This window comes from Stenella coeruleoalba (assembly GCF_951394435.1).
Source record: "Stenella coeruleoalba genome assembly, chromosome: 8".
Lineage (NCBI taxonomy): Eukaryota > Metazoa > Chordata > Mammalia > Artiodactyla > Delphinidae > Stenella > Stenella coeruleoalba.
Window position 1 is genome coordinate 31,188,310 of NC_137154.1, and position 16,473 is coordinate 31,204,782.

General features: G+C 35.9%; 1 protein-coding gene across 4 annotated transcripts in view; it reads right to left on the minus strand.

The window, feature by feature from the left end:
- ANO3 (anoctamin 3) overlaps positions 1–16,473 on the minus strand; it is a 426,259-nt gene that overhangs the window by 71,608 nt on the left and 338,178 nt on the right. For all 4 annotated transcript variants that reach the window (XM_079928244.1, XM_079928243.1, XM_079928245.1 and 1 more), the window contains 3 exons: positions 15,961–16,082; positions 11,428–11,562; positions 3,373–3,469 (listed from right to left, as the gene is read on the minus strand). In XM_079928244.1, the coding sequence (XP_079784370.1) occupies positions 3,373–3,469; positions 11,428–11,562; positions 15,961–16,082 (354 nt within the window). The remainder of the gene's footprint in view (positions 1–3,372; positions 3,470–11,427; positions 11,563–15,960; positions 16,083–16,473) is intronic.

Below are 16,473 nucleotides of genomic sequence, written 5' to 3' on the forward strand. Positions count from 1 at the left end.
GCCCAGGAATCTGCTTTTTAACAAAAGTTCTAGGTGATTCTGATGTGTAATCTTATGCAGACTCATCCATGAAACTTCTTAAAGAAGAAAGATGATCTGTCCTAATTCTGTTGGAGCCCTAATATCAGTATACAGTCTGAAGTTCACTCTAGGTATTGGATAAATGTTGGTCGAACAAGTGAAAAAACCCCAGATACTAATAACTGTTATAAATAAGGCTAACTTCTAAGGTTGAGTCATTTTTAAAATCATATGTAAAAACAATGCAGGACCCTTGTACCTGATGATTTCACCTTAACTGAGAAATCCTAGCATAATGGAAATTGACAGTGTGGTGTCAGGTGCTTTGAAAAGAGTATGCAAATATCACTGAATTAGTTAATTGAAAATATTTCTTAATCCTCATACTTTTAAGTATTAAAAATGAAAACAGTCACCAAAGAAAATGTTAATGTACTTAAATATAATTTTTATTATATGACAGGACCACATTTTCTCTGAAACACACCCTTGAAATTATTAAGGAAATTATTACATGCACACACATATTTCAGTAAAATATGACAGATTTAATTTCCTGTTACTTGTCACAAGTCGTGATTGATTCTATAAGGAATTGACCAGTTCCTAGATGATGTCGCTGGGTGATGGGATAGGCTAGATGATTCTAGATTGGTGGCCTTGTTTCTTTGCTAAAAATCTCTTCCCTTATTTCTGACACTGCCCATACAGTAACCTCTAGGTGTTTAAGTATGTAAACTGACTTTAAAAGAGAATGTTTATTTTCATTCAAGGAAGGAAGAGTAATTCTGATTTTTAAGGTGTAAACCAAGTAGCTACATTTTACCTTAGCCAGAAGAACAAATACAAGACACATTAAAGAGTTCTCCGTAGTGGGTTTTATTTCTTGTTTTGTTCCATAAGGCAATATTCTCCTTTGCAAGCTAACTTTTCCACCTACCTTATAATAGTTACCAAGTGAATTCTTTCTGAGTCATACCTGTCCCTATATATACTATTTCTACAGAGTAAAGGAAGGATGTAGATACTGTACAATGACAAAGGCCCCCTAGATTTAATGTTTCCTTGGACAGTTTCTTCACTTTCTCACTCTGCCACATATGATTCTTAGCTTGAGTGTTCAGATAGTGCCAGTGTGTTTTATTAGAACTGTCCAAGTAGAAGTAACATATGTATACATGGATTTGTTGGTGTCCCTAGGGCTGTTATATGTCTTTGAAATGCACGGACAAAGGGAAAAACACGCGTATTTACATCGAATGACTCTATACACTTGGTTTTTGCAAAAAGTGTTGAGAAAATCCTTCCCCAAACAAGACATCTTTGTGGAACATTTAAAAGAATTCAACACTGAGCACGTTTTAGAAATTAAATTATAAACAAAACAGATTTTTCCCATGCCATGCGTTCAAAATAAATAATTCAGAAGCTAATTTTGCTAAGTTTTGGTCTCCTAGTAGGATCCTGAGTGGCTTTTGATTTTACATCCACCCTTGTCAAAAGTTAATTGTATAGAGGCCTCTACTTCTGAACTAGATGGAGTAACAGAGATTGATTTTACCCCCATTCTGAAAACAACCAAAGAATGCACAAGTGTATAAAGCAACAGATTTCAAGATTGGATGTGAGGCAATGAAGGGCAGTGATCCCTAAGAGGCAGGAAACAAGTGAGGTGAGCATTATGATTGCCTCAGGTTACTACACTGAAAGTGTAGTCACCAGGGTGCAGAGAGCGACAACTCAGACAGTGAGCATTAATGTGAGGAGGCTACCTGAGGAAAGAGCCCCCTGAGAGGATGAGAGGAAACAGTTTCAGAAGCTCACAGAGTCAGGAATAGTGCCTGTTTCCACCAGCCAGACTGGAAATCCTCATTATCCACAGTGCACTGGGTAGAGTACACAGAAAGATCTTGTTTTCATTGTGGGAAAAATGAGTGCTAGAAAGAGCACTGCTGTGAGCCCATCTCACAAATCCTAAAAGCAAGACCCAAAAGAATCAAATTTTTTTCAAGTAACTAAACCACAATGAGATCTCTCTAAACATCTATTAGAATAGTTAGAATTAAAAAGAAAGACCACCCTGAGAATCAGTGACTATACAGAAAACTGGAATTCTCATACATTGCTGTTGGAAATGTAAAATGGTATAGACACTTTGGAAAACAGTTTGGAAGTTTCTTAGAAGGTTAAACATCTTTCTATCTCATAATCCAGCCATTTTGTTCTAGGTATTTGCCCAAGAGAAATAACACTACTTGCCTAAATGAAGATTTGTAGACATTTGTAGCATCTTTATTTAAAATGGTAACAACTTAAAACAACCCAAAAGATCATTAAGAGATGATGGATAAACAAATTTTTATATAACCATATAATGCAATACTACTCAGCAATAAAGAAAGATGATTGACTGATAAATGTTATGACATGGATGAATCTCAAAATAATTATGTTGGGTGAAATAAATCAGAAAAAAATCACACACTGTATGATTCCATTTACGTAACAGTCTGGAAAATACAAACTTATCTCTAATGATAGGAAACAGTTTGTTGCCTGAGCACAGGAGTGGAATTTGGGAGAGATGGGAGGCAGAGATTACAAGAGGTCATGAGGAAACTTTTGGAGGTGATGAATATGTTCATTATCTTGATCGTGGTGATGTTTTCACAGGAGCATATATATAACCAAAATGTATTCATTTGTATACTTCAAATATGTACATTTTATTATCTGTTAATTGTACTTTAATAAAACCACTTTACAAATGAATAATAGTAATTGTAAAATTCAAGTACACATTTCTCAAACTTGTATGCACCTTGAAATCACCTGGGAGGTTTTAAGTTATGCTGATGCCTAGGTTCTAAATCCAAAGATTCTAATTTAACTGCTCTGGGATGTGGCTTGGGCTTCAGGAGTTTAAAACCCCCTTCAGGTGATTCTAATAGGCAGCAATTTGAGAGCTTTTGGTATATTTCATTTTCTCTGTAGAATCAGAAGTAATTTAACTTCAGGAGTCTTCATGGAAGATAAAAATTTTATCACTACCCATGGAAATAATCATCTTCCCCCAAAAAAGAATCTAGATGTCATTCCAAGTGGATGTTTTAGGTCTATGATGGCAATAAACACTTATAAAAACAAAGGAAGACAAAGATATTCTAATAAAATATACTCTTTCTGTAATTGCCACAGAGTGATGTTTTAATCAGTTGTCAATGATATTTATTGTTGAAACACTTGGGAACATTTAACTTTGGTGAAAAGCGGTTTGCTGGAGGACTTTTTACTACCTGCCTCCTAGAAAAAGTAGAGGACAGAGAGAGGAACGTGAGGGTCCACACTCACCTTGGCATAAATGCAGCTTTCATTGAGTCTCTGCAGTGAGCAGTTCTTGTCACAGAGAGGGCACATGAAGACTTCAGTGGCCTTGCAAATTTCTTGGCTTGAGAAATCAAAGAAGAAAAAGAAAGCATGAACCTCCATGTTTAGGAGGTACTCAGCCCCTATGGCCAACCCTGTGGGAAGCAGCAAGGCAGGGAGGAAAAGATGAAATGGAAATAGTTGGGGCCGGGTGGCAGGTGGGGGTGGGGGGTGGGTGGACAGGTGAGGAAGAACTTAAGACAGTGGCTCCAACTCAAATTTTTAGGATTTTTGTGATACAGAGTTGTTTGTTTGCTTCTTTGTTTTAGAAATCTCTGCCAAGATATTGTAATGATAATAGGCCACATTTTATACTCGGGAGGCACCTGTGGGGCTTTGTCACAAGGACACTTTTACACCTGATTTCATGGCATGCAGGATAATCTTGTGAGGAACAACCGAGGGTGTTTTAACCAAGCTCACAGGCTTGGACATGGCTGAGCTGGAGTCACATCTGACTCTGCTGATTTCTCAGGTCTAACGATCTTTCCCCTGGATCTCGTTGCTTTCCAATCACCAAAATGAACAGCATCCATAATTCACATAATTTCATAGCCCCCACTGCAGTCAATCAGTGCATTATGTTCACTGGAAATCTGAGGAAGTTTATCGCGACACACACTGTCACGATAACATGGCATAGATTTTATTTACTGAAATATATAATATTCTCTATTAGAATGTAACTTCATAATATTTGTCTCTTAAGTTCTATGCTATCTTTTAAAAATCTCAGCATACATTATAGATGACATTGTGACATGAATAGGGCATCGATAACAATTTCTCAAAAGCCTAACAGCCTGAGAGTTCACAGCAACCTGTTTTTAAGATGCTTTGTGCCTTTATCTGTCATACCTGACCTTTTCCCACTAGGTATACCATAAATAAATTGTCCAAGTAAATATGCTTTGGAAATATTGAAAGCAATATAAAGGCTTTCGAAAATATGCCTGGAAATGCAACTGTTATTAAAAGTTTAATTGGCAGTGTTGATAGCAAGATTCGCTGTTTTCAAAATGTTTTCAAAATGTATACACTCAAAGCAAAAAATAATGCATGTGTATTTCAAATGCCTGACGTGTATAATCTCAAGCCAAACTGGAAATGACTAGTAAGTAATAATGCTATACAGTAATACAATACTTTACAAAAAGCAAATGTGGGTCCATGTCCATTACGTTTAGTCCTCAATGCAGTTTCCTGCAATGGTAACTATCTCCAAACTGAGAGGAAATTGATGTTTAATTTAAGTGATTCGCTCAAGGTCATACAGCTAACAAGAGGTAATTTAGGGAATTGAGTTTAGGTTTTCCTGATTCTAGGTCCAGTTCTCCATCACCTATAACTCATCTAAAGGACAGATAAGTTTATGTCATATTAAGAGGAACTTTCCTATCAAAAACTGCTATTAATAATAATGATGGTGTAACAGGTCTTGTATATACTATAATTCTCCCACTTTCACACACATCATCTTGCTAGTAATCATAATGTCTATGTGAAGTAGGAGGAAGCAGGTAAAACGTACATTTTAAAAACTCAAAAGAAAGAGACAATTATACCTCCTCTTAGTAATACTACTAATTTGTATAAATAAGAATTAACGTTCCTCCTGAAGAAAATTTTTATTAAAATAGGCTTGCTATCACAATTAACTGTGTTTTGAGAATGACATAATGTGCCCTGCATTGAAATCTCATACTAAAATGGTATTAAGTTTGGTTAACACTATATTATCTTTCCCACCTTCCAAATGATCACACAAAAGCACAGATGTTTCAAAGCACTCAGTCTAGAATCCCAGCCATTAGACTAGCCTTATTTTTATTTGCAGAATCATCAAACTGATTTTCTATAAGTTGTCCAAAATACAACTTGATAGGTAACATAAAAAATATTAAACAATTTTGGTAATGTATTTTTTAGCCTAAAATATGGAATTTGAGATGAAATCACAAAGTTCTTTGACTTTACTCAACCACTAGATGGAGGGAGAGTGCCCAACTTGAGTGTTTCTTAATTTCTTTTGCAGAAACTCATAATATAAACCACTGCTTGAAGTGTGGCTTTCTTTTGTCTTATATCTGTTGTTAGATATACACATCAAGGGCTGATTGGAAGGAATGATAATTACAACCCATTTAAGATCTGGGACGAGGGAGCAATTTGTCCATTTGGGGATGGATGCCTGGACCTGCTCTAGGGTCTTGATGCTTCCTGTAATCCTGTTAACCTGACAAAGCACAGAATAAGATGCTTGGTGATGTCCATTTTGGGGAAATGTGGTAATATGAAAGTAGGTTTAAAGGAAGGCAGTATGGAAGCATGAGTAAAGCATGGATTTTACAATCAGATATAATCATCAGGGAAAAGCAAATCAAATCACAAGGTATTACCTCATACCTGGTGTGATTGTTATTATCAAACAAAACAAACAAAATAAAAGTAGCAAGTATTGGCAAGGATGTGGAATATTTAGAACACTTGAATATCGTTGGTGGGACTATAAATTGGTACCGCCACTATGAAAAACAATACAGAGGTTCCTCAAAAACTTAAAAACATAACTACCATTTAATCCAGCAATCCCACCTCTGGGTATATATCTAAAGGAACAGAAATCAGAATCTCAAAGAGATATCTACACTCTCTTGTTCACTGCAACATTATTCACAATAGCCAAAATATGGAAATAACCCAAATGTCCATCCACAGATGGATGGATAAAAAAATTCTGGAATTGACATACAACAGAATATTATGCAGCCTTAAGAAAAGAAGGAATTTCTGCCATATGCAACAATATGGATGAACCTGGAGGACATTATGTTAAGTGAAATAAGCCAGCACAGAAGAACAAATACTGCATAATTCCACTTATATTAGGTATCTTAAAAAAACACACTCATAGAAACAGAGTAGAATGGTGGTTCCTAGGGGGTAAGGGAGAGGGAAATGGAGAGTTGCTGTTCAATGGGTATAAAGTGTCAATTATGTAAGATGAGCAAGTTCTAGAGACGTGCTGTACAAACAACATCGTGCCTGTAGTTAACAATACTGTAGTGCACTTAAAAATTTGTGAAGGGGGTAGACCTCATGTTAAGTGTTCTTACCACAATTTTAAAAAATCAGATATAGGTTTAAACTTACTAGATATTCCCCCCTAAGTCACCTACCTCTCTGAGCATCAATTTCTTCATCTCCAGTTGGAGATAATATGCAACTGGGATATTATGTAATGAATATTGATAATGTGCCTGGCACACCATAGGCACTTGATAAATGGAAGAAGACCTTATTGCTGAGGATGTTGTCAGGAGAGGATTTGAGAGGCCCTTTAGGACGTAAGAGCTTTTGAAAAGCTGGTCAGTACTGAGGACCAAATACAGAGTTCTCATGCCAAAGAGGCAAGAATGGACCGCAGAGTTGTTTCTGCCCTTTGTCCCAGACCTGAAACCCAAAGCCTGAGAAGCAGGGACCATATCTACCTGCTTGTTCATTTTTATATTGCTATGATACATGCTCTACAGGGCACAAAACTGACCACCTTTGATTGTATAAGACCAATGTGCATGTAAATATATACATGCACATATACATACAATAAATAATCTATAACATGATTTTCATGTAATTCTACAATTAACTGCAGAGCAGGTAAGAAATATGACATTAATTCACGTGAACATAGCTGGTAGAAACATAATACAACCCAATCTTCAGCTTTTCAACATTTTGTTACCTTGCAATAAACAAAAAAATAGCTTAAAACAAAACTAAAACAAAGCAACTCAAAATAAAAGCCCTATGTCCTCCACTCACTCGCCATGATAACACCTAAGACTTAACCATGTCTGACACCTTGAATGGAAAAATTCAGTCCCATGAAATTTTGAAAGTCAAGATATTCAGTGATGCTTATCTTAGTTTAGAATAGAAAGTCTGACAGGATCTTAATTACAGTGTGACAGAAGTAGCAGTAATATAATACCACAAAGCACAGAAGAAAAGAGTTTGCTAGAGCCTTTTAAAACACTCCTTGTGCTAAAGGTTAAAGAATACTTATCTCATACAAAAGGAGCCTAATTTACTTCATTGGCACGTAAATCAATAGGAACAGAAAATCTATTCCTTTCATTGCCTTTTGTTCATTTTCAGCTTTGTAAGCCTGGAGGAGGAAGTCTACACCACATGGGAAAACTTTGTGAATATGTTCTCCATGGAATCAATTTGAACAGTAGCTAACTGCCTAAAAATCATTTTCTGCTTTTGTCAATTCATTTTAAAAGACCATTTTTTTCTAAAACCCTAAAGACTATCAAAAAACTCTACAGCTAACACATGAATTCAGTAAAGTTGCAGGATAAAAAAGTCAGTATACAAATATCAGTTGTGTTTCTATATACTAACAAAAAACTATCAAAAAGAGAAATTAAGAAAACAATACCATTTACAATGACATCAAAAAGAATAAAATGGGCTTCCCTGGTGGCGCAGTGGTTGAGAGTCCGCCTGCCAATGCAGGGACACGGGTTTGTGCCCTGGTCTGGGAGGATCCCACATGCTGTGGAGCGGCTGGGCCCGTGAGCCATGGCCACTGAGCCTGTGCGTCCGGAGCCTGTGCTCCGCAATGGGAGAGGCCACAACAGTGAGAGGCCCGCATACCGTAAAAAAAAAAAAAAAAAAAAAAAAAAAAAAAGAATAAAATATTTAGGATTAAATTTAGCCAAGGAGGTAAAAGGTCTATACATTGAAAACTATAAGACGTTTGCAAAACAAATTGAAGAAGACACAAATAAATGGAAAGATATTCTGTGCTCATGGATTAGAAAATTTCACACTTTGAAATGTCCGTACTACCCCAAAGATCTACAGATTAAATGCAATCTCTATCAGAATTTCAATGGTATTGTCACAGAAATAGAAAAACAACCTATCTTAACATTTTTATGAAACCACAAAAATCCCAAATAGCCAAAGCAATCTTGAGAAAGAACAAAGCTGGAGGCATCACACCCCATGATTTCAAACAACATTATAAAGCTATAGTAATCAAAAGAGTACATATTGGCATAAAAACAGGTACATAGATCAATGGAACAGAATAGAGAAACCATAAATAAGCCCATGTATATATGGTCAATTTTCGACAAAAAGCCAAGTATACTCAATGGGGAAAGGATTGTCTCTTCAATAAATGGTGGTGGGAAAACTGGATATCCACATGTAAAAGAATGAACCTATGTATCTTCCACCATACACAAAAATTAACCCAAAATAGATTAAAGATGTAAATTTAAAACCTGAAACTGTAAAACTATGAAATCAATCTTGGCAATGATTTTTAGGATTTGACACCAAAAGTAAAGGCAACAAAAGCAAAAATAATCAAGAGTGACTATATCAAACTACAAAGCTTCTGCACAGCGAAGGAAGCTATCAACAAAATTAAAAGGCAATCTAAAAAAAAAAAAAAAAAAAGGCGATCTACCAGGGGACTTCCCTGGTGGTCCAGTGGCTAAGACTCCGAGCTCCCAATGCAAGGGGCGCAGGTTCAATCCCTGGTCAGGGAACTAGATTCCACATGCCGCAACTAAGACCCGGCACAGCCAAATAATAAATAAATAAATAAATAAATAAATATTTTAAAAAAGGGAATCTACCAAATGGGAGAAAATATTTGCAAATCATATATCTGATACAGGGTTAAAATCTAAAATATATAAAGAACTCATACAACTCAATAGCAAAAAAAAAAAAAATCTGATTAAAAAATAGGCAGAGAAACTGAATAGACATTCTTTCAAAGAAGATACATAAATCAACAGGTACATAAAAAAGTGATCAACATCACTAATCACCAGGGAAATGTAAATCAAAACCACAATGATATATTACCTCATACCTGTTAGGGGGGCTATTATCCAAAAGACAAGAAATAGTAAATTCCCTGGCAGTTCAGTGGTTAGGACTCCACGCTTCCACTGCCAAAAACAACAACAACAAAAAACAAAAAAACCCAAGTGTTGGTGAGGATGTGAACAAAAGTGAACCCTTGTGCACAGCTGATAGAAATGTAAGTTGGTACAGCTACTATGGAAAACAATATGGAAGTTCCTTAAAAAATTAAAAATAGAACCACCATATAATCCATCCATTCCACTTCGGGGTATATATCCAAAGGAAATGAAAACAGGATCTTGAAGAGGTGTATGCACTCCCATGTTTTTGCACCATTATTCACAATAGCCACGATAAGTAAACAACTTGTGTCCATCAGCAGAGGAACGGATAAAGAAGATTTGAGATACACACACACACACACACACACACACACGCACGCACGCACGGACGCACACACAAAATAGAAGAGTATCCAGCCATGAGAAAGAAGGAAATCTTGCAACTTGTGACAACATGGGCTTTGAGGGTATTACACTAAGTGAGATAAGCCAGATAGAAAAGAAAAATACTGTATGGTATCACTTTATATGTGAACTCTTAAGAAAGAAAGAAAGAAAAAAAAAAGCCAAACTCATAGAGAATAGAGAAGTAGTAAAAAAATATATATATATAGTATTTTTATTTTCAAGACACTATAACTCCAAATTACAGTCTCACTTCTCAGCTTCAGAGGTTACCGATTCAACATCATATAAAGGAATGCCTAAAGGGGGATGAATATTTCCAGTGGGCCCATGTTTGTCCAGGAAGATGCTGCCTTCCAGAGCGGTAGTGAGTTTGCAAAACTCTGAAATAAACTTGTCACTAGGTGAAATGCTTTTGAACAGTAGGTGTTTCTTTGTTTTCATGCTAATTACCATTTGGCCTTCAGGAAGCACAAGGGGATTCTGAGATACTAAATCAAGGAATTTGGTTATGGAATAGGGTTCAAACCTGGGACAATGAAAATATTTTGCTTTTAGGCAAAATTGTTATACAAATGCATGTGCACATATATATAGATAAAGAATTTTCAAGGAAATGCATTTTATGGTCCCATTAACTGTCATGATTACTACCCAGTAGCAAGGCCATGGTTAAAAGATGGACCAGAAGGGAAAAAAAGTACTGAGCTTTTTTTTAAGGAGGGGAAAAGTACTTTTTCATATTTTGAATTGCATCATACAAGGTTGAACTTGATGAAATCCTTGTGGGGTAGTAAATAGAACATGCTGTTAAGAGGATTCTTTAATTAATTCTTTAACTCATTTAATTCTTTAATGTGACTTTTACCTCTGCTGAATAATAATGTTTTGTTCCTATATCCAAATCTTGAGTCATTTAAACTTTAACAGAAAAATCACCATTCTGATAAATGTTTGATGTTTCTCAAATCTTATTTTACTACCATTTTGATATCTTAAGTTGATGCTAAAATCTTTCATAAATCTATTCTCATAGAGAGTAAGAAGAAAGTAGAAAGTGATTTTATGTTCTCATGAGAGGAGACTACTTAGGGTAGGATTTATATGGTATGAATATTTTGTTTAGACATCTTTAACTATGTAAGGTTCCCTCAGCTGCTAAAAGGAATACTCATCTCCAAAGGTGGTAATGAAAGTTGCATAAAATGAAACAATATATCTGGACAGTCTTTGTATATCTTAAGTGTTTAAAGAACTGTAGCTATTATAATTATTTGAATTAATGTATTGAGAAAGCATTCAAGACTACAAAATACTATGCAAATTTAAATTATATAGAACTGTCTATTGCATTGCTGCATTATTGATTATGTGGGATATACTAGAAAAAGACATTTGGCATAAAGAGAAACAGTCTTAGAATTTATCCAAGAGACTTTGCATATAAAAATATAGAAATGACCTTTTTATAGTGCTTCTCCCCTGCAAAAACAAAAACAAGCAAATAAATTTAGTACCATAACTCGCTTTTATAGTCAGCATTACTATAAAGCTTTCATACAATCAGAAGAAAGGCCAAATTTTTTTAATAAGTCTGTTAATAGCTTACCTTACTTGACTTGCATTCATTGTTAATATTCCATAGAAGAAAACACACAAGCCAACAATAGCTGCAGGAATCAGCATTCCAGTATACCACCCCAGCCAAGCAAAGTATAGCCCAATCTTCTCACCAAAGTATAGCCTGCATGAGAAAGCAAATCCTTAGCTTAAGGCAACGTAAGTGACACTACAAATAGCGATGTCGCACCTAGTCAATTTCAGATGGACAATTGACTATACTGGCTCAGTTCCTCCTGCGCTCCATCTGGGGTGTCTTAATAGTCTTGCTCATTAATGAATCCAATAATGGTGATATTGTTTATCATTAAACATTGTCATTATAGGAGTCATTTTATTTTATTATCGGAGTATGTTTATTTCTTTCTTTTTATAAGCCAGGTCTTGCTTTTCTTCATCCTCCTAGTAGAATCCCTTTTTGTTTTCCTTACACAAAGCTGTGCTGAACCATATTGCTTTGGCGTAAATTAGAAAAACATCTCCCTCTAGGTAGCTGCTGAAAGCAGACTTGATTTCTGTCTCTATCTGCACCCTTGGCCCGACTCCCTTATGCCAGACACAATCTGCACAACCGTGTCACACATCTTCCTCAACAAAGTTCAATTCTGCTGTTCCTGGAGCACATGATTCCTTCCTTGGTTTATGCTGTTCCCTTACTTTGGAATATTACATTTCACCCTCTTCTCCTGTCTGGCTTGCACTTATCCTGTACTTTATATCACTTCTCCTGGGAAGCCTGCCCTGATTTCACTTCAAACCTGGGTTAGACGTCCCTGCTTTTGCTATCACATTCCCTTCACCCATGTTTCAGTGTCTTAAACTTGTAAAACTTTATGACAGTTACCTGTCACTCCCCTATTCCTCTCCCTCCCCATCAGAATGCAAGCTGCTTGAAAGTGGACCTGTGTCCTGTTTCATTAGCACCCACCACAGGAAGTGTTTTATTGAAAGAAGTGAAGGGAATGAATGCATTTTGTTTCCCTTCAGCTTATTAACATAATTTATATGGAAGTAGCAGATGAATAAGGCAGTTCTGATGACCACTCAGTTGTTCTTTCTTCACCGAATCTACTGCCAATAGTAACTGTCACAGTTTATACAGCTCTGGTAAAAAATAATAATTTCTGGAATTCTGTACTGGTGTTTGTCCCAGCACTAGTTTTAAAGATTGGTGCTTTACAGTTCATTTGGGAATACCTCTCTGTGCAAAAATTCTTGCTGGGAAGAAAATTCTCTTGTTATGTGTTTTTCCTTAACAAGACTTCTCTCTCTGAAAATCATTCTTTCTACTCCATTCTCTGTATTGTGCCAACTAAAATTTGTGCGTATTCTACCAAGCGTAGACATGGAGCTGTCCTCCACTGAGCATCATTTAGCTAATTTTTTTGTTTTTTCATTTATTTCTCCTAGGAGACAGATCAATAGTCTATTCATTTCTTATATACTGACAGTGTTCTACTCTGAGACGAAGCTTATAATATTAACAGTTATTCTAATATAGCCACTTGTTCCTTTAAACACGTGTTCTTCTGTGGGGTGGAGTAGGGTTTTGGCACATATTACTAACATTTTGATAACGATGACTATAAAGGACTGCACAGACAGACCCCCTTATATGGAAAGCATTATACCAAGATTTTAAATCATACATTGTTGAAGGTTAAGAGGAGCAATAATGTTATTTGACAGGAGTATAATTACCTAAGTTACAGCAGATTTCAGATCTGTTTCATGAGAAGAAGCTAGTTCCAGGCAAAGAAGGCTAATGAAAATGTCCTTAACCTAGAACGTGGGAAGTCACAATCTTTTAGGATCTCTAGGTGTTCCTTAAATTTCTTTAAAACCATGACAGGGCAAGGAGGAACAGGGGGTTGCTATTGGTGTCACCCCATCACACTTCACCCACTGTCACTTTCTTTTCATGTTTTATATACTGGTGTCCTATGTGACATTTCATTTGATAATAGGATTCTACTGCTGAAATAACTTCTATCATAAAAAACTTCTATTATAAAAACAAATGTTAAGTTGACCTCTTTTAGAGAGAATCATTTCATTTAGTTTTTAAATTTAAATCCTTCCGGTGCTTATTGAGAAACATTGAAAAAAAACCACACAGCTATTTTGTTAAGCAGGTTTCATAGTTGACCATTTTTTAAATGTATTCTTTCCAGATTCCAGTATTTCCCATGGAAAAATAGATTGAAACGAAGATAGGCGTTGGCTACTAAATGTCTGAGTCTATTCTTAAAATGAGAACAAAACACAAACACATGTTCAGGAATGGAATAAAATGAATTGATAGTCCCTCACTTTTCATCCACTATTACTGAACTGCCTTTTTCAGCAGGAGAGAATACAGGCCTTGCCTGTGGGTGTCCATCATCTGTGACACAAGTATATTAAAAAAACTCTGATTCCAGGACACTCTCTTTCTCTCACTATGGACAGGAAGCCACACAATAAGAGGCTCACGTCCTCAAAATTGTATAGTCTTAAGAACAATGTAACCCCAAATAATTAAAAAGTCACAGATTTTAAGGCAATCTTCCTACTCATTGTAGAAAACTGGGTCTTGTACAAAATGCTATGTACAAGATTGTATAGTTTAATCTGAATGCCTCATTGCCATCTCAATTTTGTTAACAAGAAAGTTCCTAGAGAGCAGGCACCTGTTGAAATGCCATCTATACTCTTTTATGGCCTTCATCTTGGGTGGGTCCCTCATCACATCTCTCCCCTTAGCCACTTGAACACAAAATACATGATTTTCATAAGCAAAATTTCCCTTCTGAGCCAACACCCAGAGAATTGGTAATAGCAGCTGAATCACCCTATTTATTGAAAATAAAAGTTGCTTGGTGAAATTACATGAGGCAGCAATAGCAATGTCTCCTATAGATAGGAGAACTGTTGACACTGAAATGCTTGCTTGAAAATCCCAACTTCACTTTAATTCCTATTAAATATGGTTTTGTGAATTAGCACATCTCACCGTATTCATGTATCTCTAAAACAATTTTTCTTTAACCTGCATAAATAAGACTCTGATAATTTGCTGTGATTGAATTAGAATCAAAGCATCTTGATTTTGGATATACCCAAGTACTTAATGTTTGAGATAAAAATGATTTGGTGTTGGATAGTATGCTTTGTACATCCATTCCACATTCTACCGTTTTCCTTCCTGCTATGTGCCCAGGAGGCTCACCTCTATGCATAGCATCACCTATGCTTCTTCCTTCTTCTTGCTTCCTGATAGGCTCATTGGCCAACTGAAGGTACCAGCAGGAGATCACAAGGAGGGATAAGAGATGTGGGGTATTTTTTATTACTCTGACTTTCTTCTTCTATGATTATAGCTTTTAACAAGTTCTGCCAACTGCTCTCTCCCTTTGTCCCTTCAAGTCTAGGTCTGATAACAGCTTCCAGCTTTTGCCAGTCCCTGGAAACTTCATTATCATCTGTTGGCTCCCTTGATTCTATTTATACTTCTGCATATTAAATTCTATTATTAAATTCTCTTCAAATAGCCCTTCTATTCTATCAGTTCTATCAGTTTCCTGTTGGGAAAATGACTGATATAGTTATGAGTTATTCTTGATATTTATATTTCATAAACAACTCAAAATATCAACATATATAACTTTATAATATGAATGCTCTTTTTTATTTTACTTTATAAATATTTCTAGTTATCTGGGGACTTAAGTCCTTTTTAATATATATTTCCTGATTTTTTTAAAATAAGAACAAATTATTCTCCATCAAAATAAAATAAATCATGAATATAACACTATTTCAAGACTAATTCAAGTTGAGAGCAGTTATTTACGAGGATATACCTCCTGGAATAGAATAGACACTCACTAAGTATTTGTTGAAGGATAAGTACATGCATAGATGCTATGTTGGCCATTTTTCTCTTTGCTCTTAGATCCATTTTCTGCCTTTTTCTCTTTGGATTTGTTTTCATGGGAAAGTAGATTATATAGATTCACTTGTAAACTGCTGCTGGTAAGTTACACTGGGAGGTACTGGAAGTCTCAAAGGTGGAAGGAAGGGAAGAGCCCATATCTTTTCTCCTCTCCTGGCTGTCCTCAGGGCTGTCTCCAGAGCAGCCATAATTTGTTATGGCTCCATAATTCTCTGTGGCTCGACTCTCAACACTTCACTTTCCTGCAGGTAGTCCTACTCGTGGATGGCATAGCTCTTGCCCAACGGCTCAGGTAGTAAGCTCTGAAATATACTTCATCTCATTTTCCCTCCAGCTTTAAGGGTTGTTAGCAATTTTCTGCTGTTGTTAATCACTGGTTGCCTCACATTTCTGTTTGATTTCTCAGCTTTCCCATCCCCTGTGCTACTGATTCCCTAAATTAAGTTCCTTTCATTGAAAAGACGTATAGTGGCTTCTTTTTTCTTAATCACCTCCTAACTAATACAGATAATTTGGTGGGTAAATAAAATAATAAGAAAAAGATAACAAAATAGCATAATATGTCTTCCGTTATCAATCCAGTACCTGATTAAATCCAGGGGCTGATGCTTGTACCACATTCCCCAGCGTGCCCAGCGCTCATATAATAGATGTCTGTTATTCTGAGGTCCATGGGTTTTGATGGGCTGGTTACTCTTGTAGGCTCCCTGAAACAAATAAAATAAGATGAATTGATATTTATTCTTGTAGTGAAATTTGAACTAATAGGAATTGTTTTTGCTTTTTTTCCTTAGGGAATAATTTAATAACTTACTGAAAGCTTCAGAAATTATAAACGTAAGCCCACCACTGAAGTGATGTAGTAAATGCATTTATATATCTATATTTCATTGAAAATACTCTGATAGTTCCTTAAAAATTCTTTCTTAAATCCCTTTTTTAAACCAATGAGATCCCTTTCACTTAAAGTAAGCTTTAGGTTTCATTGTTTGGAACCCAAGGTCTTGTAATAAACACAATATCTTCATCATCGAGAGAAATTGTTGTAATCTTTAGTTCAGAAATTGAGCATTATTCTGCTTTGAGAAGTGATCCAGT